This window comes from Castanea sativa, chromosome 10, assembly GCF_040712315.1.
Source record: "Castanea sativa cultivar Marrone di Chiusa Pesio chromosome 10, ASM4071231v1".
Lineage (NCBI taxonomy): Eukaryota > Viridiplantae > Streptophyta > Magnoliopsida > Fagales > Fagaceae > Castanea > Castanea sativa.
In genome coordinates this window covers 7,223,863-7,247,844 of record NC_134022.1, presented here as the reverse complement: position 1 = coordinate 7,247,844, position 23,982 = coordinate 7,223,863, and the positions used below count along the sequence as shown (strand labels likewise).

Here is a 23,982-nt window from a genome sequence, read left to right as displayed (position 1 = left end):
AGGAAAGCTGCTCGGATTTATGGTTAGCAACAGAGGGATAGAAGTAGATCCCGAAAAAGTTAAAGCAATTACAAAAATGAAACCGCCAAAGACTGAGAAAGAGATTCGAGGATTCTTGGGAAGAATACAATATATTAGTTGATTTATAGCTCAATTGACTACTATCTGCGAGACTATTTTCAAATTGCTCAAGAAGGATGTACCCATTAAGTGGAACAAACAGTGCCAAGAAGCTTTCGAAAAGATTTGAAACCTCCCATATTGATGCCGCCCATGCAAGGCAAGCCTTTGTTGCTTTACTTAAGCACTACAGATACATCAATGGGAGCTTTACTAGCTCAGTACTTAGAAGAATCTAGAAAAGAGAATGCTATTTATTACATCAACAAAAAGATGACTACATATGAAGTGAAATACTCAGTTTTGGAGAAGACGTGTGTTGCTTTACTTTGGGCTACTCAGAAACTCAGACACTACATGTTATCTTTTCAAGTCCTCTTGATAGCTTGCATGGATCCACTTAAGTATTTGATAAAATCCGGTCCAGGATGGAAGAATTGCAAAATGGGTCCTATTGTTGTCAGAATTCGACATTAAATATGTTACTTAGAAATCTGTTAAAGGACGAGTCATTGCTGATCATCTTGCCAACTGTCCCCCTCTTGAAGCAGAAGTGACTAGGGATGAATTCACAGATGAAGATATTTTAGTGATGGAGCCTGTCAGGTGGAGAATGTACTTTAATGGAGCTGCTAATCGAAATGGGAGTGGAATATGGGTACTCTTAGTTTCACCAATGGAAACCTATATACCAATCTCTATTAAGCTCAATTTTTCAACAACCAATAATGCTACTGAATATGAGGCTTGCATACAAGGTCTTGAGGCGGCTACCAGTTTGGGTAACAAAGAGATAGAAGTTTATGGAGACTCCACTTTAATTATCAGCCAAATCTAGAACAAGTGGAAGATTAGAGAAGAAAGGTTGCAACCTTACTATGAGCATCTTCAAGAATTATCCAAGAAATTTGAAAAAATTTAGTATCACTACATCCCCCGCACACAAAATCAATTTGCTGATGCATTGGCTACATTGGCTTCCATGATTGACATTCCAGATGGAACTGATGTCCACCCATTGATCATTGAGCAAAGGGATGAACCATCGTATTGCTGTGCCTTGGAAGAAGAAATGGAAGAAGAAGAAGAATGGTATGCAGATATATTTCAGTTCCTCAAGCATGGGACCTACCCTAACACTATTGACAAGAATGACAGAATGGCGATTCAGCGCATGGCAACTAATTACATAATTTGTGGAGAAAGGTTGTATAGAAGATCATATGAAAGAATCCATCTCCTTTGTGTAACAAAAAAAGAAGCTCAACGTATCATAGAAGAAGTGCATGAATCTGAGTATGGACCACATATGAATGCACACATGTTATCAAGGAAAATTCTATGTCTAGGATACTATTGGACTACCATGGAAGCTGATTATGCAGCTCATGTTAGAAAATGACATTAACGTCAAATACATGGGGATTTGAAGCACATGCCACCAGTTCAATTACATTGCTTAAGCTCTCCCTGGCCCTTTTCTACATGGGGCATTGATATAATTGGAAAAATTAATCCAAAGGCTAGTAATGGTCATGAATACATCTTGGTAGCCATTGATTATTTCACAAAATGGGTAGAAGCTGCATCTTATAAAGTTTTGAATTCCAAGAAAGTTGCGTAGTTTATCAGAACAAACATCATATGCCGATATGGAGTACCTTATGAGATCATCTCTGATAATGGATCACACTTTCGAGATGAGACCTCCAAATTATTGACAGAATATGGCATTAAACATCACAAATCTTCCCCATATCGCCCACAAACAAATGGAGCGGTTGAAGCTACTAATAAAAACATTGGGAAGATATTGAAGAAGAATGCCCAAAATCATAGGGATTGGCACCTCAGGCTACCCTTTGCATTGTGAGGATATCGTACATCAATCCGTACGTCTACATGGTTGAGTCAACCCCATATTCCTTGGTATACGGCATGGAAGCAATGCTACCTATAGAATTGGCAATACAATCACTTTGAGTTGTTATGGAAGAAAAAATCCCAAAAGCTAAATGGATGCAAGACCAGTATGATCAATTATGCATAATTGATGAAAAGCGTCTAAGGGCAATATATCATCATCAATGTTATCAAAGAATAGCTAGAAAGTCTTTTAACAAAAGAGTCTGCCCTCGTGAATTGAAGGTTGGAGATTTGGTGCTCAAAGAAATACAGGCCTCAGTACATGACCCAAGAAGGAAGTTCAAACCCAATTGGTCTAGGCCCTTCATGATTAAAGAGATCTACCCTGGAGGTGGGACAAGACTTATGGACTTAGATAGAAACTCGTTCATGGAACTAACTAATCTAGATCAGGAGGGATAAAAAAAGTTGAGTGTGAGAGAGTTTGCTAGGTTGAAAACCTGAAAATGCGGCCTAGGCAAAAAAAAAAAATTTGAACTATGTGATGACCTGATCCTTCTTTAAGAGGGTATGTAGGCAACCATATTGGTTCGGTTAATATAATAATCATTCATTCATTTTCTAAAGAAAATAAAGCAAAAGCCAAAATGCAACATTTTTATTCAACAAAGAGTCCTAATACATTGGAAATGAAAAACAATCCTAAATCGAAGCCTAAATTGACATATCTTTATTCAAGATAAATTTATTGGAAAGCAAGACAAATCCTAATCAGTTTGGAGTTTAGTTGTTTCTCTTTCTCTTCCTTGACCCTTCCCTAGAAGTTTTCAAAAAAGCCCGCCTTTTCTTCCTCAAAACTTCCTCTTGGTCATACACTTCTTCAGCCAACCAAGCTAAATAAGCACGGTTATTCTTCAAAAGTCCAGCCCGCCTATAAGAATTCCCAGCTCTGTCTGCATTTATCAGCCCCCTCTCATAAATGGTAATTGTAGTTGATGTTGCATTTACCATTCCAAACTCACGAGCTTCTCCAGGAACTTTTGGTTCTAAGTCGAACTGTCTTAATAACCTGTCGCCTTTATAAAAAGAAGCCTTTCTCAGACCCATTAGAAAAAAATGGTCTTATCCAGATGATCGTAGCCTCGGGTTTTGGCACCCCCATCAAGAGCAATGCCAAAGGATAGATGCACTGGACCTCTCTTAGCTTTCAGGTGCTTAATCCAATCTTGTTCAGTGACACAACCAGTTCTCTTCAAGGGGCGGCCACGGTAATGCTCCGGTCCATAAGGAGACATTGTGGGAGGCAGCACCAAAGATAAGTGATCCATAAGCCAGATCTGAAGGAGTAGAGGGCTTCCATGGAATAGCAAAGTTTCTTGGTTGGATAGAGCGTCTAAACCATGAAAAGTTTCAGCAAGAACAATGGGAATGATATTCTTCTCATTTTCAGCCTCATGAACTATGTCAGCCACTCTTACATCGGCAAAACCATGATCACCATTAAATAGCAAGAACTCACTCAAAAGACAATAAGCCAATGCGAAACATTTGCTTCGGCATTGTCGGAGAGTTTTGACCTCCATTGGCATGAACTTATCAGTCATTTTCTGACCGTCCACCCATTGTCCATCCAGGAGTGGAACTACTTCTTTCAAAGGAATCCTCATCAATGAAGAAAGCCTAGCTTGGTATTTGGGCTCACAAGATGGTACCGCTGGATGTGCGTCTATGTCACAACCTAGGATTGCCGTGAATTCTTCAACTGTGGGACACAGTTCAGCGAGATGGAATCGGAACACATGGTCTTTCGCATCCCAGAATCGACTGGCAGCCATGAGGAATCCCCAATCAAGCTTCACACGCTTCAGGACTAAGAGACCTTTCAACCCAAAAGCTTGGAAGTTTATACGATCGACTGGATGGCATGGACAAAACTGATCGTATAAACTTCCAAGCTTTTGGGTTGAAAGGTCTCTTAGTCCTGAAGCGTGTGAAGCTTGATTGGGGATTCCTCGTGGCTGCTAGTCGATTCTGGGATGCGAAAGACCGGGCCACTGGGATGCGAAAGATCGGTCTGATTCCATCCAGGCATCCACCCATTTATTCAAAAGGGTGAGGATGGAATGAGAAGAAAAAGGGACAGTCTGGGCCATTGTTTGAGTTGTTTGTTTAATCTCGTTGGTAGAGCATTATATAATCTCTAGAACTCCAAGTCTTATATAGTGATAATTTCTTTTGAAAGTTTTTGAATCATATATCCGATAAGGGTAGGAGATCATCTTGAAGTCTGAAGTTGCAAGTTTCAGCGCCAACAGAGGATAAGCAAAGTTTTATCGCCAAAAAAGAAGATTAGTACTAGGGGCATTGCATTTGGTTTACGTTATATGGGGTTTTAGCCCATTTGCTTTTTATTTTCATTGGCCCATTAGCTTTCATGCAAGCACGTTTATAGGCATTGCAATAGATTTTCTTGAAAAACTTTTTTTTACGTAACATGGGGGTATTGGCCCATTTGCTTTTCATTGGTCCATTAGTTTTCATGCAAGCATGTTTATAACTGGGGGCATTGGTTCAAATTAACTAGTTTCTAATAAGTTTGAGAAAGGAAAATTTTCTAATAAGGGGTCTCTTGCATCTCAGGCTCTAGGGTTTGACAAAGTTTTTTGAAAGTCACAAAAACGTTTTCAGATTGTCCAACATGTTTTCACAAATGCAAATTTTGATAAGAATATCAAAATTTTCAAAAGAAAATTCAACAAGATTTTCAACAAATTTTAGGTTCAAAATTTTTCAAAAAATAGACAAGTTTTTAGAAAATTTGCCAAGATCTTCATAAGAAAACCCAACAAAGTTTTTATCAAATTTCCAAAAAGAACATTCCAAGAATGCCCAACATGTTTTCACAAATGCAAATTTTGATAAGAATATCAAAATTTTCAAAAGAAAATTCAACAAGATTTTCAACAAGTTTCAGGTTCAAAAATTTTCAAAAAATAGACAAGTTTTTAGAAAATTTGCCAAGATCTTCATAAGAAAACCCAACAAGGTTTTTATCAAATTTCCAAAAAGAACATTCCAAGAATGCCCAACATGTTTTCACAAATACAAATTTTGGTAAGAATATCAAAATTTTAAAATAAAATTCCACAAGATTTTCAACAAATTTCAGGTTCAAAAATTTTCAAAAAAAGGACTAGTTTTTAGAAAATTTGCCCAGATCTTTACAAGAAAACCCAACAGACTTTTCAAATACAAAAGTCCGACAAGGTTTTTTTTTTTTTTTTTTAATTACAGATTCAAAATTTTCGAGAAAATTGCCAACACATTTTGGATCAAAAATTTTTGGAAACCAACAAGTTTCCAAAACTTGAACAAATTTTCATCACACATCGGTTAAATTTCAAGTTGCAAAATTCGGTGTCTTTCTTTTACATTGACATTCGCTTTTCAAGCCCTATCAATGAGGGGCATTCTGTAGACACCCCATTTTACTACTTGCATTTAACCAACCAGTAGATCTTCAAATTTGTGATACAAAACAAATCTTGATGCTCTAATGATCATAATGGTATGTCATGGGTTTTGATTGAACCGTCTAATCAAAAGTTATCATACAAACAATTTTCAAATGATCATGGCTCACCTAAACGATGGACCCGATCACATGCTATCTTAAACACTTAATTTTGATTGGTTCCAACAAGAATTAATTTAAAATTAATTAAGTGTGAATTTTGATTGGATTTCTTTTTTTTTTAATAAATTTTTTTTCCTTTATGGCATCTTATCTGCTCTTTTGAAAAACAATTTGGAGAGAGAAAGATATGATCCATAAAAAAAAATAAAAAAAAAATAAAAAAACGTTATTATCTTCAACAGAAACTTGAATCGCATTTTTGGCCTAGAAAACATTGAAGTTTGATTTTCTCTATTTCTAGAAAAGTTGTAGAGAATTAAATTTTCTTTTAGAAAACACCAATTTTGAATCAATTGGAATTTTGAGTAGAAAGTTAGAGCCAAAATATGAAACAAGTGCAAAAGATAACACCAGTTCAGCATCATCTTCAACTTCCTTTCAAAATTCAAATGAGGATCAACACCAAATCCGTTCCAGCTCATTTAAACAGGTTTATCTCCTCCCTTAGCTTCAGAAGAAAGCTAATAACTTAGCTTTAAAGCTAAGTCATCCCTTCCCCTATAAATAGAGAAGACATCTTCCATTTTCTGGACCCCCAATTCCCTCTGGAGAGCTAGTGAGAAAGTAAAAAAGAAAAGTTGTTGTGCAACCATTGTTATTACTTTGGTTGTAGTTGAGTACTTCCTTACTTTCTCCCTACCCCTTTAAGTGATCACTTCCCCCTTTTAATTTATGCTCTATGCTGGTAAGTAGTTAATTATGTTCTAAACTTTCCACACATGCTTGAATAAATACTTAACAAGTCATTATTTGTTTCTTTCATGACATGCTTGGATGAACATGCCTATATGTCTCATTGATATTCTTTTTACATGCTTAGATGAACACTTCTAGGCTAAAGTACAACTTTCCCTTGAATGCTTAGATGAATATATCTAGGTAGTTGTTTTACTTTTTTCAAAATGCTTGAACGAACATGTCTAAGTATTTTGATTCTCTCTAGATGAACATGTCTAAGGGATTTCCCTTTACTTTTTTTCATAATTGCTTGGATGATCAAATATGCTTAAATGTTTTATTTTTTATTTTTTATCTTTGCAATTATGTTGATGACAAATAACATGACAACTTTTTTTTTTTTTTTTTCACATGCTTAGATGAACATGTCTCGCCTAGGAATTCTTTGTTTACATTGGTTTCTTGGATGAACATGTCATTACCTTCATGTTTTCTTTACATTAAAATTGTTATCTAACAAATTTCACTTTTTGTTTCTCTTTATGTCAAATTCCCCTAACACATATTTGCTTACAATTCTTGCAAATTAACATGTTTGTATGACATATTGTTTGTATTTGTTTGACATGACATGATATTGGCCACCTTAACCTAGGAGACCGGTTTTACCAAGCGAGATGGGTGTTTAATCCCTTCCCATCTTGTAAATTAACCTCCAAACCAAGATCAAGGGTTCTAAACTATGCTATTGTATACGCAATTTCATATTTTTTAGAATGTAACTAAGAAACAAAGCAATGTAATTTATTTTTCTTAGATTGTATCTAGAACAAAAAACATTGTAAATTTTTGTTACAAAATTGATGTAAATTGTCATATATTAATACAATAGAAGCATTTTTTATATTGAAGGTTTTCTTATTTTTTTCATTTAAATTAAATAAGTGGCAACTCCATGTAAAACCCTCGATATATAGAGAGTACATTTTACAATGAATTCGTACATTTTGAGCATCACGATCCCACCCGTTCACGCGGGTTAGGCCCAGTTTGAGAAAAATTGGTGGGCCAAGGTCGAGGTCGCGGTCGCTCACAGTACTGTACTTATCATCGGGACAAGGGGCACACTACCAAGCAATGCAAAATATTAAAGGACCATTTAGAGCAATTAGTGAAGTCAAGACATTTGAAAGAGTTCGTCCTAGAGCCTAGGAGTGGCGAAACCGGGCAAACCACAAGACCTCGGGGGAACGCACTCCCACCCCTATTGGATGTGATGCCACATGATAATGCCCTTGTGGTTACCACTCGGATTAATGGTTTTATAGTTAAAATAAGATTTAGTATGGGACATAACCTATTTGGAGTGGATTTTTTTTTTTTTTTTTTTTTTTAAGTAATGAGAACATGGTACTGGTAGTCATTTTGGATGTGACGAAATTTGATTCTCAACTTTTTTTTTTTTAATATATATATATATATACACACACACAGACATATATAAACCATTTTTGGAGAATAACTTTCTTGCATAATAACTCAAGGATCCAACAGGGGGCTTGACAAATTGCCATTACGCCGAGTTTCATAGTGTAAACCCGCGATCAAGACAAACCACCAGAATCTGAAATCAATCCTGTTTTGTGTCTAGCCTTTTCGCTCAAGCTTGACAGAGATCTTAGCCACTGATTTTGCATTTGCTAAGGTACACACCATTAGCCCCACATGCCACACCCATCTTCATTTTGCATAAAAGCAGGAGATCGTCACATGAGTAGACGCACACACTATTTGACTACTGCGATCAAAGGAAAATGGAAGGTATTCTTTAAGCCATCCATAATAGGTTCGGCTAGTATCTACATCAAGCAATTCATCTATCTGGATTTCGTTAGTAAGAGGATTGCCGATCTTTAAGAGGATTGCCGACTGAAAGTTTGTAAACCTCATGGATCCACAGTAATCAATATAGCATCCTCGTTGGAAATGAATCAAACTATGAGTATGTAGATTGTAGAATTCATGACAACTTCATATTCTGCCGTTTCAGAATTCCTCTAAAGCAAAGTTAAAATGAGAAAATACTTTTTATACTTTAGACTAAATTGTTATATTAGAATGATACAAATCATAAAAAAAAAATATTTATTTAAGGGGGTCCGGTTAACAGATGCCCTTGGGTCACTTGTTAATAGACCATTTAAGGAAAATTTTAATATCAATTTCATGGAAAATATAGAAAGCTATCAAAAAAGTAAGTTACTTTAAAGACCTTGTAGCCAAAATAGTTTTCAGAACGTCCAATAAGGCCATCTGACATTCTAAAAGAACACTACGGTCACATGCCAGGACTATGTTTCTTTACAACTCCGCAACAAGAGATATCTCTTCACTCAAAGCATAAAACTGTTATGGCTACCTGCTATAAAATCGCGGTTTAATCCACAACCAAGCAACAAAAATTACCTGGATTGTTACAGCATCTCTGCAGAGTTGGAATTCTACAACTAAGCATCATGAGTACGAAATTTCAATTGCAAAGGAAACAGCTGCTACTATTGAGCAGTAAAGGAGGCTCAACTGTACACCACTGCCACCGATTAATTTATGGAACATATTTTCAGTTTGTGCTGAGAATCCTTGGTGTCTTTTCCAGAAACACATAAAAAGCATATTGCCATCTTCTTAATCCATACACTTCAAGTCACATATCAGAGACAGACCAAAGATATGCTTCTGTTTGTGTAGCTCGTTTCTCATTCATCCTTTTGAACAATCCCTTCTCAAATCCTACAAGAGGTAAAACAACAGAAATTAATCACTTCTGATAGCTAAACACACTTTTCTACATACTTCTTTTGCTTCTTTAGTGCATAAGAATCTTCCTGTGGCCAATGATCTCTCTCTCTCTCTCACTCACACAAGTTCACTATAATGGGAAATGACCAAATGATTGGGATCACCACATCATGGCACACAGGAAGATGCTAAGGCAAGATCCATAGCTTCTCAAAAATAAAGAAACATCTAACTAAAGGATGATGGAAATGAACCAACCATTACTACGGTCAACTCCATCCCAATGTCTTCCTGGTCTTATACCATATCGATTTGGAGCAGCATCTAATCTTCGTTTTAACCAGCTGTGATCAGGAATGTCCTGAGGAACAACAAACCCTGATTCCTTCATTTTCTCATTATCCCCTAGGTTTAGGGGAATTAGTTCAGGACGCTTTTTCTGCACTATGTCAAAGAGATATGTCAAATTAGTATTAAATTCTTTGATTTCAACAACTAAAAATAAGCAAGTCAATTACATGCCTTCACCAAATGTGCCATGGGATCACCATCTCTTATTCTCTCCCTCAGCATTTTGTCAAGTTCAGGATCATCTCTGCAAACAGAGAACACAAATGTTTTTTTTTTTATTCTTTATAAGTATAGAACACAGATGTTATTTATTACAAGGCACTTGGTGTACACATAGTAAGACCGGAAAAGGAAAGTATTATGCTGTGCCTCTGCTAAACAGAAGATGGGTAGCTCTGTAGTGAAGCTCAGTTAATGTATTATTCATCAAATGGACGATTTAGATTTTTTCTTTTTTCTTTTTTCTTTTTTTGGTCACATGAGCAATCTATAATCAGTAAAGAACCTTAAACCCAGAGACAAATTCAAACACCATGCATGTCAGGTGCTTCATAAATGAAAACTTTGGAAACTAACAACAACAAACAAAGCCTTAATCCCAAAATTTTCGGGTTTGCTATGGATCCTCGACAAATTAATTAGGGTCGATCAATGTTTCCCTTTATTCTGTTTTATCTAAATTCATACTCTTTATTACTCCATTAATTAACATGTCATTTTTTATTACTTCTACTAATGTGCTTTTTGGTCTTCCTCTATCTTTTTTTTGTTCCTTCAACTTAGCCCAACTCACTCTTTCTTACCGGTACATTAGTCGCTCTCCTCTGAACATAACTGAACCATCTTAAGCGACCCTTCCTCATCTTTTCATCAATAGACACTACACCTATTTTTAAGTAAATTTCCTCATTTCGAACCTATCTTTCCATGTATATTCATTTATCCATCTTAACATTCTCATTTCAACTATACTTATTTTATGAATATGTTGCTTCATAATAGCCCAACATTTAGCTAATCGTATAGCAATTTTATAAAAAAAATTCTTTAGCTTTTTAAGTATTTTATGATCAACACACAATTCTCTTGATACGCTTCTCCACTTCATCCACCCTACTCTTATGAGTCTTATCCTATGATTCACATCCTCTTCAATTTCTCAATCTTTATGAATTATTGATCCAAGATATTAAAACTATCATTCTTTAGTATCTCTTGGCCATCAAGTCTTGCCGTCCCTTTGTTTTTGTTTCTACTTTTACTAAGTTTACATTCCATGTACTCTATTTTAGTCCTACTTAATCAAAAGCCTTTAGATTCTAGAGCGTCACACCAAATTTCTAACTTGGCATTAATTCCACTTCTAATTTCATCTACTAAAACTATATCATCAGCAAAAAGCATACGCCAAGGGGCTTCCTCTAGAATTGAGTTAGTGAGCTCATCCATCACTAGTGCAAAGAGATGTGGACTTAATGCTGATCCTTATCCTTGATGCAAACCTATAATGGTGGGACACTTGATTGTGATTCATCCACTTGTTCTCACACTAATCAACTTAAAACTTAGTGAACTACCATTAAACAAAAAAATGTATTTCTAAAGCCAGAGGAAAACAGTTCCACTACAGAGGTCTACCAATTATACCAGCACTAACATTGTTGCATCTGCAGCTACTATCTAGTGACAGTGACATTCCTTTTATGGGTAATCATTAACAAAATATCATATGTAAGACAGAAGGTGCCAAAACCCCTACTAGAGATCATAATAATAATAACAACGAAAAGTTCTATGGTTATTTTATAGGCAGTTGGATTTCCACAATACCCTCTGATTACAGCATCATATGGTAATCAAAAACATAAAGATAGCACACAATCCAATTGACTATCACCATGCCATCGTAATACTCAAATTGGGTGAGGCACAATAGAGGAACAGACCTACTGCGGGCCAGCACCTATAAGCTTACCTACTTATTGTGCTGGATTATATTAAAGCTGAGAAAATCCATTTATCACACCTACTCAAGCAAAAAAAAAAAAAAATCCTCTAAATATATGGTCAACCAAGATACCCAAATGTCTGTGGCACAATAAAATGTATAAGAATTTTAATTTACCTGGTCCGCGCAAATGGTTTGTCCTTCTCAGATTCCAATTCCTGCAGCCTAGCTTCAGCCTCCTGCTTTTGAGCCAAGCCCTTGCCCCATTCCAACTTAATCTCCTGACAAAAACATGCAGCAAATATTAAATATCTACTAAATCCAGGAAAGAAGCCTTTGAAAAAATTTCTAAAAGCCTTTGAAAACTTTACTTATCAAGGAAAGAAGCTTTAAGAAAAAAAAAACAAATTAAAATTGCTCACTATTTATTATCCGTAAGATCCTCAACCATGATGCAGTCAATATATCTAAAAGCCTTAACTTCTCAAATTTATGCAAGTTTTTATCTCCTCTACAATATCACATTTTAAGCCTTTGAAAACAGACCTCCAGCACCTCTGCCAAGCTTTGTAATAGTTTTTTTTTTGGGCAGTCAGTAGTATTCATTACCACCAACTTTTTCTGACAATATACAAACAACTATTACAATATTAATAAAGTCTCACAAGAGATATAAAAGGGATGACAAAAAGTAAAACTTTCACAGCATCGATGAACATCATCAGCTTGCAATTGGTACAAGACTGGGGCTCTCTCCACAAACAATTTAGTTCTTAGTGAGCATTTGGAAGCGCGTTTTGCACTTCCCACGTCTGCGTTTCCTGCCTTTTTTTTTTTTTCAGCTGAGTGCCTCTTGCACTGTTCATTGTCCATGAACAGTGCCTTTAGGCATGTGAACAGTAACTTTTTTATTTTTTTTTTATTGTTTTCAATTTTCAGCAAAATAAGCGGTATCCAAACAGACCCTTACAAAAGATGAGAAATGTAAAGAGGGGAAAAAGAGGATGAGAAAAGGGAAAACTTTTTTTTTGATGAACAGAGAGAAGGGAAAACTATCATAGCTAGATGGCATCATTTCTTTTCTTTTTTTTAACCAATCTCTCTACCCTTTTAACTAAACATTGGTCAAAACCAATGATCTTTTGATTTTTCAGAAAAAAATTAATAGATTATTCAGCCAAAGCTTAAATAGACATCACTTAAGTGAGCCAAAGCTCAAATAGACATCTCATAACTGTAGAAAACCTTTTTTGATAAGTACATAACTGAAGAAAACCCAGGAGCATGAATTACATTTCCCAAATAGTTGTGCAGACAACTACTCAATAGCATTTAATTTGTGAATGAATGCAAAATGTTTTATTCAGGGAATAAACATTAACATTATGATGCAAAAATATAGTATAAAACCTAATGAATTCAAAAGGGAAGCTTCCTACAGTCCTCCGATTTAGATCAGAATTAGATCACTCCAATGACACAACAAAAGAGTGATGGTGAAATTTAATCAAGGCAGAAAATTTGGGTAAGAAGGAAATTTTTGTTTGATAAGTAATGAAAAAAATATATTAGAGAAGAACAAAGCCCCATACATAGGAAATGTACTAAAGAGGCAAAAAATCAAGAAACCAAATTACAATGATCAAGCAAAACAGGAAGGGAAAGACAAGAAAAAGATGGTAAAACTAAACACCATTCCAGAAGAGTAAAAAAGAAAAAAGACTTAAACTAAAAAATGGACCGATCGCGACCCTCAAAACTTCTAGAATTCCGTTCCCGCCAGATACACCACATCAAACAGTGCGGCACCATCCTCCAAATCACTATATTGTGATGACGCCTGAAATTGCAAGCCCAACAATCCAATAGATCCACTACCCTTTGCGGCATCACCCAACAAATACCAAACAAGCAAAAGACCATACTCCACATCTCATAAGCTATAGGACAGTGAAGGAGGAGATGATCAACAGATTCCCCACACCTTTTACACATATAACACCACTCAAGAACAACAAAGTGCATTTTCCGAAGATTATCAATTGTAAGAATCTTGCCTAGAGCAGCAGTCCAAGAGAAAAAAGCAACCCCGGGGGGAACCTTCGATTGCCATATCATTTTCCAAGGGAAGGGAGTGGCAGTGGGGGGGGGGGGGGAAAGGGAGTGATAATACCCATTCACCACGAAACCACGCCTGCTAGCTAGCTTCCAACAAAGCTTGTCAGAACCTACACCCCGCACCTTTGTGGAATAGATCAAAGCCATACACAAATACAACGAGTGTGACTCTTGATCATTCACAAAACGGCAAAATTGTAGGTTCCAAAAAATTCTCCCATTTGCATAGCACATAACCTCAGAGACCGAAGCATCCCTTGTCCTACTAACATTGTATAAATCTGGAAATGCCTCCTTAAGAGGATTATCCCCACACCACACATCAACCCAAAACTTCACACGAGTACCATCACCCACATCATACCGAAGAAACTTGGAAAAATTCAGCCAACCACTTCTAATGGACTTCCACAAACAAACACCATAAGCCCCAGACACAGATTTTGTACACCAACCACCCCAGTCATTCCCATACTTCACCCCAATGACCCTTCTCCAAAGGGCATCATTCTCCTCACCATAACGCCACAACCATTTGGCTAGAAGGGCAGAATTAAACCTTCTCAAGCACCAAATGCCTAGCCCTCCATTCTTCACTGGCCTACAGACCTTCGACCAATTCACTAAATGAAGTTTACAATCGTCACCAATACCATTCCAAAGAAAATTTCTTTGTAATTCCTCCATCCGCTTGGCACGAATACTTTGTCCTAAACAATTTAAAGCAGGGAAACTTTGCGATTGCTACCAGAAAAAAATTATGCAACATTTCTTGCTTGACCACCAAAATATGGGGAAAAAACATACAGAATTTTTCATTCAAGTGAATGGGTCAGCCACAGGGTCATAACAAACATGCAAATGAACTCTTGGACTCCTATATTATCTGTTAGAAACAAAAATTTCATTCACTCACGAGAATCTTATTATTTTACTAAAATGGAATTCTTTTGATAATTTAGTACGACAAACACTGCAGAGCCATAGTTACGCCAAAAGGTATCTTTTGAGACCACCCTCTCACATGCGGGCCCCATATGCTATGAGAGGGTGATAGAACCACAGCGCTGGCATAGCATCAAACAGGCTTAGGTCCTTAGGATCAATAAACATTTGTTTTCATCTGTAGCTTTTTCAATGAAATTTGGCACCTCCCTCACCAAAAAAAAAATCCAGAAATAATACCCCCCCCCCCCACTCCCCGTGGCAAGCAAAGGAAGAAATTGTGACCCTAATAGAAAATAATAACAGTTATTATCATTATAATAATAGTAGCAATAGTACTAGAAACAATAATAAATGATGATGATGACACCAATAAGCTCTAGCTCAAATGGCACTTACACCCTCAATAATGGGAAGAAGGGTAAGGTCATGTTTCAACTTTCAAGACACACAAGATGCGTGTGTAACTTACTAATCAAGTGTGTATGTGTGTGTGTGTGTGTGTGAGTATAACAAATTCAAGGTTATTTTCCAAAGTACCTTGGGCTTCTCTTCTACTTTTACTTTCTTTCGCAGTTTTAAGAATTCCTCCTTCGATATACGTTCTCCTGCAGCATTAAGGAGTGACACCCAATCAAGCATGTAAACATTATTAAGGAAGACATAACCTTATAATATTAAGAAATTTTGTTTTTCTTCACCTTTCTTATCACGATATGTAGGCTCCGCACCCCGACCACTGATAGAAGGATCCATCTCATTAAACCTACACGGGAATAATTATTTTTTAATAAGCACACAGGAATAAATATCAGACAATACACATCTTTGAACCAAAAATTAAACAAAAGCAGAATCATATAGCCTGAAACCTACATCTTATTTGTCCACCAAATTACCAAAATGATAAAAACTGATCATCGACCATACTAATATAAATCGGTAATTCTATCCCCTTGGCCCCACCAAAAGAAAGAAGCACATTATAAAGAAAGAAAAATAATCACGTACCAAAATACCAATAAAGAGATAGATCTTCTAAAGAGCAAGGTTTTTTTCCAACTAAGTTGATACATTTGGGCTTCTACAGATCCACCTTTGTATTTGTGTAGTTCAAATCACATACACGTTGAATGAGATGGACCTTACATACTGTGAAGATTGTAAATCATGAGTATTTCACTTAATGCCTATGCGCATATACGCTCAGGCAAAAGTAGACACTATACAAAATCATTTGTATGCTGTAATAGTTCCCTGGGGTTAGAGAAACTGAGAGAGAGAGAAAGAGAGAAATATCCCTAATTTCCAATTACAAAAGGAGAAGTCAATGTTTGGCAATTGCAGACTACATAGCCAACCCATGCATGCGCAAGCTTAATTCTGAGAATTCCATCTATCACACAAGATCATATATGCAACATCAAGGAAACCTGAATTAGGATACCGTACAGCTGACCAAGCTTCCTAGTTTGAGAACAACAAACTGAGTCCCTGTTTACTAAGTTTGATAAATGGGAACTTAACCAGAGGTGTACATGGCCATGTTCATCAAGAACAACTCAAATGACTCCCTACTGGAGTATAGTATGGCCAAAAACTGGAACCATAATATCATCAAAAGTGTGCTGATTTTATGTACAATATCATTGTTGGCTAAAAGAGAGCAGAAAAGTCCCCATATAAAACACAACTAATCAAAATAAGCAACTACATTCATGACTGATCAGTTGTGAATGTGCATAAAATAAAGATGATAAACACAATTCATCAACCTTAAAAAGTAGAAAAAAGGAGTGTGTGTGTGTGTGTGTGAAATCAGACCTGCTTTCCGTTGTTCTTCCACAGCAGCTTCCTTTCGCCTTTTCCTTGGTGGTGAAAGGTCAGGAAGCAAAGATGCACGTGAAGCATTAGTTTCAGTTAAGCGTCTACGTGGAGGGGAAAGGTCAGGTGACCCAGGTCTCCCAAGATCCTCCCTGCTTTTCCTTGGGGGTGAAAGGTCTGACCCCAGGGGAGCATGGAAGTCATCTTGATATGGAGAACCTTGACGACCCCATAGAGGAGGAGAAATGTCAGAGTTCCTCCTATCACTGTCTGCCAATACTTGACGTCAACGAGGTGGAGACATATCAGAATTCAGGCTGGTGGAACGTGGCACCCTCTGCCTTGGAGGTGACAAATCAGTTGAAAGCTTCACTCCAGGTTCTGGAGAAGGGCTATCATTTCGAACCCTCCGTTTACAAGGTGGAGACATATCATTGTTCAGGTTCAGTTGTGGAGGTGACAAATTTTTTTGATAAGTATGTGGAGGTGACAAATTGATGTTATCTCTGCCGGAATATGAAGGCTTCTGTTCAGGATCTGGTGAAGGTGTGTCATTTCGAATCATCTGTTTACGAGGTGGAGACATATCAGAATTTGGGTCGTTAGAATTCAAGCATTTAGGAGAGAGTGAAACCCAACCACTTCCATCCTATGATATGGCATTATATGCACGTCTGGCCCTCAATTGTTCAAGCCTCCTCATCCACTTAACCTCAATGTCTTCATCAACTTGTGGCTTGTCTTCATCTACATAAAACCACTGAAACATATTCAATAACATAATAGAACACTTAACCCAATGTGGAAAACCATCGACTAGGGAAAAATTAAAATGTTATTATTTACAAGCTGAATCACCGCTGTTTTCCTCTTCGAGATTGACTGTTTTCTGCCAAACTGGATCTTCGTCCGCAACTAAAAGACCCGTTGCATCTGGTTTACTTCGGACCTTCTTCTTCTTCTTCTTTTTCTTTTTATCCTCTTCATCATATATTCCATATCTTTTCAGATATTCTTTGAGAGAGTTGGATCCCGAAGATGCAGCTGCCGCCATTATTCAATATCAATGCCTCCCTAGAACAAAAGTTAAACAAATTCTTGTTACCCCAATTTGCTTTCATCAAGCTCAACCCAAATACAAAATTACTCCATTATTAGATTCTAATTCTAGCAACATCAAAAGGGTTTTAGAGTTTTGGCTCCATCATTATTATCAGCACAATAGCAAAGTCCAATGTTTTTTTTTTTTTTTTGGAGCAAAATAAGCCTACAACAAGTTTCACATTGTAACAGAATCTGGCTGAGTTATAACCTGAAAAGTAGCTCCAAAATACTTAGGACAAAAGGAATTATCTATATGAAAGTATAAAATCATTAATCCAACAAATCAAATGATCAAGTATATATTCTAAATATTTTTACATTAAAAAGCCTGCTATGCTGGAACAGGATGTCATTTTACTATACTACAAGGAGGAAGCTTGGTGTTAAGGTGTAGCATTGAATCAAACCAACTTTAACTTCTATTAGTTTTATAGGTTCCTTTCACGACTAGAAATGCATTGCTCCTTCATAATGACTACCATTGCTAACCATTCTCAGCTGATTAATAGACTCAATTGGAATATACAGGCCCACTTTATAACCGTAGGAGATGACAATACCATGCTTGTGGTAGCATATCCACTGATGACTGACCAGTTCAAAAGGTAAAATATTTAACAGATGAGTCTCAACTTAAATAAAAAATGTCTTTGGAAGGTGAAAATGCGTAGGATGAACCTCACAATATTTGCTTCTATACAAAAAACAGAACTTCCCCAAACTTCAATATCTCACCCACTTTCTTATGATTCACCCTACTGTCACATTTAGGAGAGATAACATATCATCCACTTGTGAATGTAATTTATTTCCTGACAGGAACACGTGAGCTTTCCCTTTCAGCATTATCCAACTACAGCCAGGAACCTTTCTAACACCCTTCAGTTTCATCTCCTTCCTCAACATTGTCTCCTCAACATGCCGTCCGTTTGCTGCATATATGTTACAAAGCACCACATGGGCAGGTGCATTTAAAGGATCCAGCTCAAGGATGCATTTGGCTGCACGCCTAGCAGTCTCGGCATTTGTCTCATGGAACCCACAGACACCAAGCAGTGACCCCCAAATAGCATAATCGGGCTCAAGAGGGAGCCTCAAGACTAACTCCTCGGCTTCTTTTACTTTCCCAGCTCGACCTAAAAGATTAATCATACAAATATAATGCTCCAAACCTGGTTGAATTGCATAAGCATCACTCATAGCACTAAATAACTCCCACCCTCGATTCACCAACCCTGCATGGCTACATGCTGATAGGACACCCAAAAAAGTAACAGAATTTGGGTGTTTCCCAGATCTAAGCATGTCTTCAAATATTGTCAGAGTTTCATTTGCCAGCCCATGATGTGAAAACCCCATGATCATGGAATTCCAAGAAATCAAATCCCGGTAAATCATGTTTGAGAATATGCAATATGCATCCTCTATCTCCCCACATTTTGCATACATTGAGATCAGAGAATTTTCAAGAATCAAGTCAAATTCATATAATGTTTTCATCAGCATGCAATGGAATTGCCTCCCCTGATCAAGATGTGACAATGCACCTGTGGCTCCAAGAAGAGTAGAATAAGTAGAATTTAGAGGTGAAACACCCTGAGCTCGCATTTCCGAAAATAAGTATGTAGCTTCTGCAAAAAGCTCATTTTGGACATGCCCTGAAATCATTGCAGTCCATGCAACTGCATCTCTCTCGGGCATATTGTAAAAAAGATGACATGCCTTCGCTACTTGCCCAAAACTGAGATAGCCATTTATCATAGAAGTCCATGAGATCTTATCTCGAACAGGTACCGCATCAAACAAATTTTGAGCCTTTTCCAGGTGTCCAATGCGAATATAGCCATTTATCAAAGAATTATAAGATTGAACAGTACATTTATTTGGGTTCTTCGAACATATATAGTGCGCAAAGTCCATCATACCAAACATAGAGTACATGTGAAGGAGGCTTCTAGATAACCTGCCATCATAATCATTGTAGTCCCAACCGTTAATAATCAGCTGAGCATGTAATTGCATGCCTAGACACGGAAAACGCATTCCCGTACAAGCATAGGCAAGTGAAACGAAAGTCTCCTCATTTGGTTTTAAGTCAAAACACCCTCTCATTTCAAGAAAAAGCAACAAAGCCTCTTTATAGAAGCCATTCCAAGTGAACCCACCAATCATGGCTGTCCAAGAAACAACATTCCTCTCAGGCATTATCCTAAACAGACAATACCCCTCTTCCACACTGCCCACCCTACAATAACCAGCAATCATGGTAGTCCAAGTGACCACATTCCTTTCTTGCATCTCGTCAAACAAAACTTTTGCTTCTTCCATTCTACAACACTCAGCATACCCTGCAATCATAGCATTCCAAGAAACTACATTCTTATCGGGCATTTGATGAAAAATCATCCTTGCTTCCTCCAAGTCCCCATTCCTAATCAACCCCACCACCATCGAGTTCCAAGACACAACATTCCTTTCAGGCATCTCTTCAAACAACCTCCTCGCCTCATCAATCCTACCTGCATCTGCCAACCCACAAAGCATCGAAGTCCACGACACAACATTCCTTTCTGGCATCACCTCGAAGAACCGCCAAGCCTCACTCAACCTCCCATTGTGTACATACCCTGACAACATCGCATTATAGGTAACAACATTCCTCTCGGGCATCATGTCAAACAGCGCCCGGGCTTCATCAAGAAAGCCATTCTTCGAGTACTTGGACAGCAGCGAAGTCCAGTGAACAATTCGGCCATGTTGGTCTCTGTGAGGCAATTCATCAAGCATGTTACGTGCATCTTGAAGCCTGTATTTGGACAGGTAATGGAGGAGTTGTGAGTCATGGTTCGTGAGTTTCCGGTAATGGGTTTTGGAAAATGCCACCTGGGTTTCGAAGTGGCGTGCATAAATGAAACGGCACTGAAGCTTGGTTGAGATTTTTGAGAGAGAAAATGGATGAACAACTCTGAATGAAAAGGCGGGCATTAACCGTTAATACAAAGAAAATAAAAAAATTTAAGATTCCTGGTGCTAGTGACTGAGTGACCTCGGCCTTAAAATTCTGAAAGCTTAAACGTTGTTGCCGTTGTCATGCATACAAAACAAACGAAGGACAAAACGACAACCTATATGTTGGAAAAATAGCATGAAGTGAATAAGAAATTGATATTTCTATATTCACTTAAAGATGTTATTAAAAGTAGTAAAAATCCTGAGTTTCACATAGAAAAAGAAATAGATAATATATGAGTTTATAGGCTCATGAGTTAGATATTGAGTTGGACTTTTGGCATATGTGGACTGGGCCTACTTGTTCAAATATTTATATTTTTATTATTTTAATTTTTGAGTCAATTAGTCTGTGCACAGCAGTTATTACTAAAATAGAATATCTATTCAGTAACGTATAATTTTGCATAATCCCTCATTCATAAAAACTGACTTTTAAGAAAAAACTCTCAATTGAGAATTTGTGTGCATTCATTCTGTGTCAAAGAAAGAGCAAGAGACATTGAGTAGTTCGCAGAGCACGACCTTGCGTGTTTCGTTTTCGTGCTGTAGATCATTTTATCCTGGGAGGCAGACGCGTCGTGAGTCTCAAAGCACCACAGTGATTGTGTGAGGGGCGAAATATGTTTTAAGGAGATTGTGTCAAACACAAGACTTGATCTGATTTGTTCATCCTTCACGTATCTAGTCTGTGAGTTTTTAATTATTTGTAGATTTTTCTTTATATATTTGTTCGGTATTTGTTTATTACTATTGTATTGTACATCTTTTGTGTTATTGCTTTTCTTAGATCTGTGTATAGTTCTTTTTACTTTATCACAAAAATAAATTGTTGAAATATACCCAACACTATATAGTTAAAATGTGAAACCAGAATTCGTGTAAGAGCTCGGGTTGTTCTTTCTTTTAATCACCCAAAATCTACTCAAACTTACCCAAACAATTTCAGCGACGCTAACATGAAACTTAAAGTCTTCTATTTCTTTGAGCTGAGCTACCGAGTATTGGCCAGAGCTGCCAAATAGACCTCCTAGAGCAGAGCCAAGCCGAGCCACCGAGGTACACCTTTCGATCAGTCTTTCTCCCTCTCAGTCTTTCTCCCTCTCAGTCTTTCTCACTTATTGGGCACAATTATCGAGTGGGGTTCGACGTGGATGGGGGTTTATTTTATTTTAATTTTTGGTTTTTTTTAATCAACTTTTTTTAATTTAAAAAATTAATTATAGTTAACCGTGAATATGGCCAGAATGTTAACCAATAACTATATTGAAATGATAAAAACTTAGAAGACCATAAAAAACTTTAACAGTTGAGCTAACTATTTAAAAAAATTAAAATAAAAAAAACTTATATGACAGAAATGACAAAATGCAAACTTACAGATTAAAAAGAAAAATAGTGAAACTTAAAGGGTGAATTTTGCATTTTGGCCTAAATAAAATTAACAAATAAGTTAGGGAAAAAAATAAAAAATAAGAGTTAAAAATTGATGATACGTTGAAATCGTCAATGAGTTGTAGGCTCCAAATCACTCGAATGAGTACATATAGAGTAAGGACAAATGGACCAAATAGAAGGCACCAGTGTGGTATCGGTCAAGAACCCTCTAAATGTCAAATTAGCAAATAAGAAATGTCTAAGAACTCTATAGTGAAAGAGTTAGGAATTTTTTGCATACCTAAGAAAAGTGGGGGTATGGTGCTTATATAATGGCTAGTAGTGAATCAAAATCCCTTCAAAGTAGGGATCTTTCCTTGCTGAGAGGGTTCGGCACTTAGGGTTTCTAAGATTTTAGGGTACCTTTCCATATGAGAGCGATACGGGTGAGTAATGGGTTGTATCTTACGTGTCACGCAAGATGTTTCCATGTATAGGTATTCGTGGGGATCAAGCCAAGTCACGCTGGACCCGTCGACCTCTCCACCCCGTCGGCCTTTTCACCCAGTCCAAGGGTCCCTCATCGGTTTACAAAAGCACCCATCGGGTTACAAAAGCACCCATCGGGTTGTCATTGCGGGGTTGTCGTTCGTGTTACCGTCACCCTGGGTCTTCCGTTTGTTTCCACGGAGCTGACGAACTCGTGGGCATCATTGGCTCCCTTGCGTAACATGTCCAGGAATATTAAATCTCTGTCTAAGATACCTCTATCAAAAATCAAAGTCTTATCATTTCTTTGGTCTCATCTCAATTTTTTTTTCCATCTCAAAATTTATGTCCTAATGTAATGTTCATTTCCTAAATTAAAATTTGTTATTACTTCAGTTTTCTCTATTATTTTCAAAATTCTAAAGTAAATTAATTTTTTTTTATTAAAATCCTTCCCACCCTTAATAAATCAATGCATTTTTATTCTTTTAGTAATAATGATTAGTGACGAAATCAAGATTTCATCTTCGGATGGTCAAAGTATAAACAAAAAAGTTTTCACCATTTTAAAATAAGAACCATACTAAGATTTAAGATTAAATTAATACATTAAAATTAAAGCTACTGATTTTCTATGTTAAAAAAAATTAGAATTTTTTTTAATACATTTTAAATTTTAAATTTAATCATTTATCAAGATATAACTTGACATTCTTTTAAATTTTGAAATTCATCTATGATTGATGTTTTACTAATTACATTGCAATTTTCTTTGACTCTAAAGTTAGAGGCCACCCTAAACTATCTTCTATAAACAAAATTATGTTGTCATACTTCTAGCTATCACCTAATTCCCAATCAATTTTTATAAAATAAAATATCAGCTTTGAAGAACCAACAATAATTTGATGAATTAATAACCATGATAATGAGAGACAAATATAGCTTTAAGAAAACATTAAAAAAAATTTGACAACCCTTTTGATTTAACTCTATCAAAACTACTTAACATTATATTTTACTTATTGTTGGGGTTACTTTTAGAGAGGATATATGATGTAATAGTCACGTATAACACTCTTATCACACAGGAGACGACCCACCCAATGTGAGAGAGACGTTACATATGCCCGTTACACAATGTTCCTTTTTTCAATTTTAATACTTCACCTAGTGTGGTATGTAAGGATTAAGGATGCTTTGTCTTTGGACCTACCACTACTCACAACAACACTTTTGGGTGCTGATGGGCAGTGGTGTGCTTTAAAAGACTCATACAAAAACAACTATTTACAAATCACTATTAACAACAAATGAAATTGAAAACTACAATTAATCTTAACACTAAAAAGGTAGGAGAACCTAGAAAGAGGTGTCGGAGAACCTACAAAAAACACAAAGCAAACCTTCTCATAAATATGTTGTTTCATAATTTTGAAAAAAATAAATAAAATAAGAAGAGATGAGATAACTTTTAGTTAGGAATATAAATGTAGCTAGTCGAAGGTAGGTGAGATCTTGATTAGCTTTCACTTGGTCAAGCTTTAAAAAAACTCAATGAGACATTTAAAATTTGTCTTTAGGTACTAACGATGATTTTTGGTTGCTGGAGTATTCCAATGAATGGAAATTCATTCATCATTTAGTTGTGTTAAGG

The 23,982-nt window shown here is 36.6% G+C and overlaps 2 protein-coding genes and 1 pseudogene across 2 annotated transcripts; 1 reads left to right on the top strand and 2 right to left on the bottom strand.

Moving 5' to 3' along the window:
- The first annotated feature begins 264 nt into the window (after positions 1 to 264).
- LOC142611944 (uncharacterized) lies at positions 265 to 1,522 on the top strand. The gene is made up of 3 exons (XM_075784090.1): positions 265 to 492; positions 611 to 919; positions 1,043 to 1,522. The coding sequence occupies exons 1-3, from the start codon at positions 265 to 267 to the stop codon at positions 1,520 to 1,522; spliced, it is 1,017 nt and encodes a 338-aa protein (XP_075640205.1).
- A 7,069-nt stretch (positions 1,523 to 8,591) lies between these two features.
- Positions 8,592 to 17,953, bottom strand: LOC142611943 (uncharacterized; annotated as a pseudogene).
- A 154-nt stretch (positions 17,954 to 18,107) lies between these two features.
- LOC142612834 (pentatricopeptide repeat-containing protein At1g32415, mitochondrial) lies at positions 18,108 to 20,538 on the bottom strand. The gene has a single exon (XM_075784999.1). It carries the CDS (start codon positions 20,433 to 20,435, stop codon positions 18,201 to 18,203), a length of 2,235 nt encoding a protein of 744 aa, XP_075641114.1. The 5' UTR covers positions 20,436 to 20,538; the 3' UTR covers positions 18,108 to 18,200.
- Between the last annotated feature and the right edge of the window lie 3,444 nt (positions 20,539 to 23,982).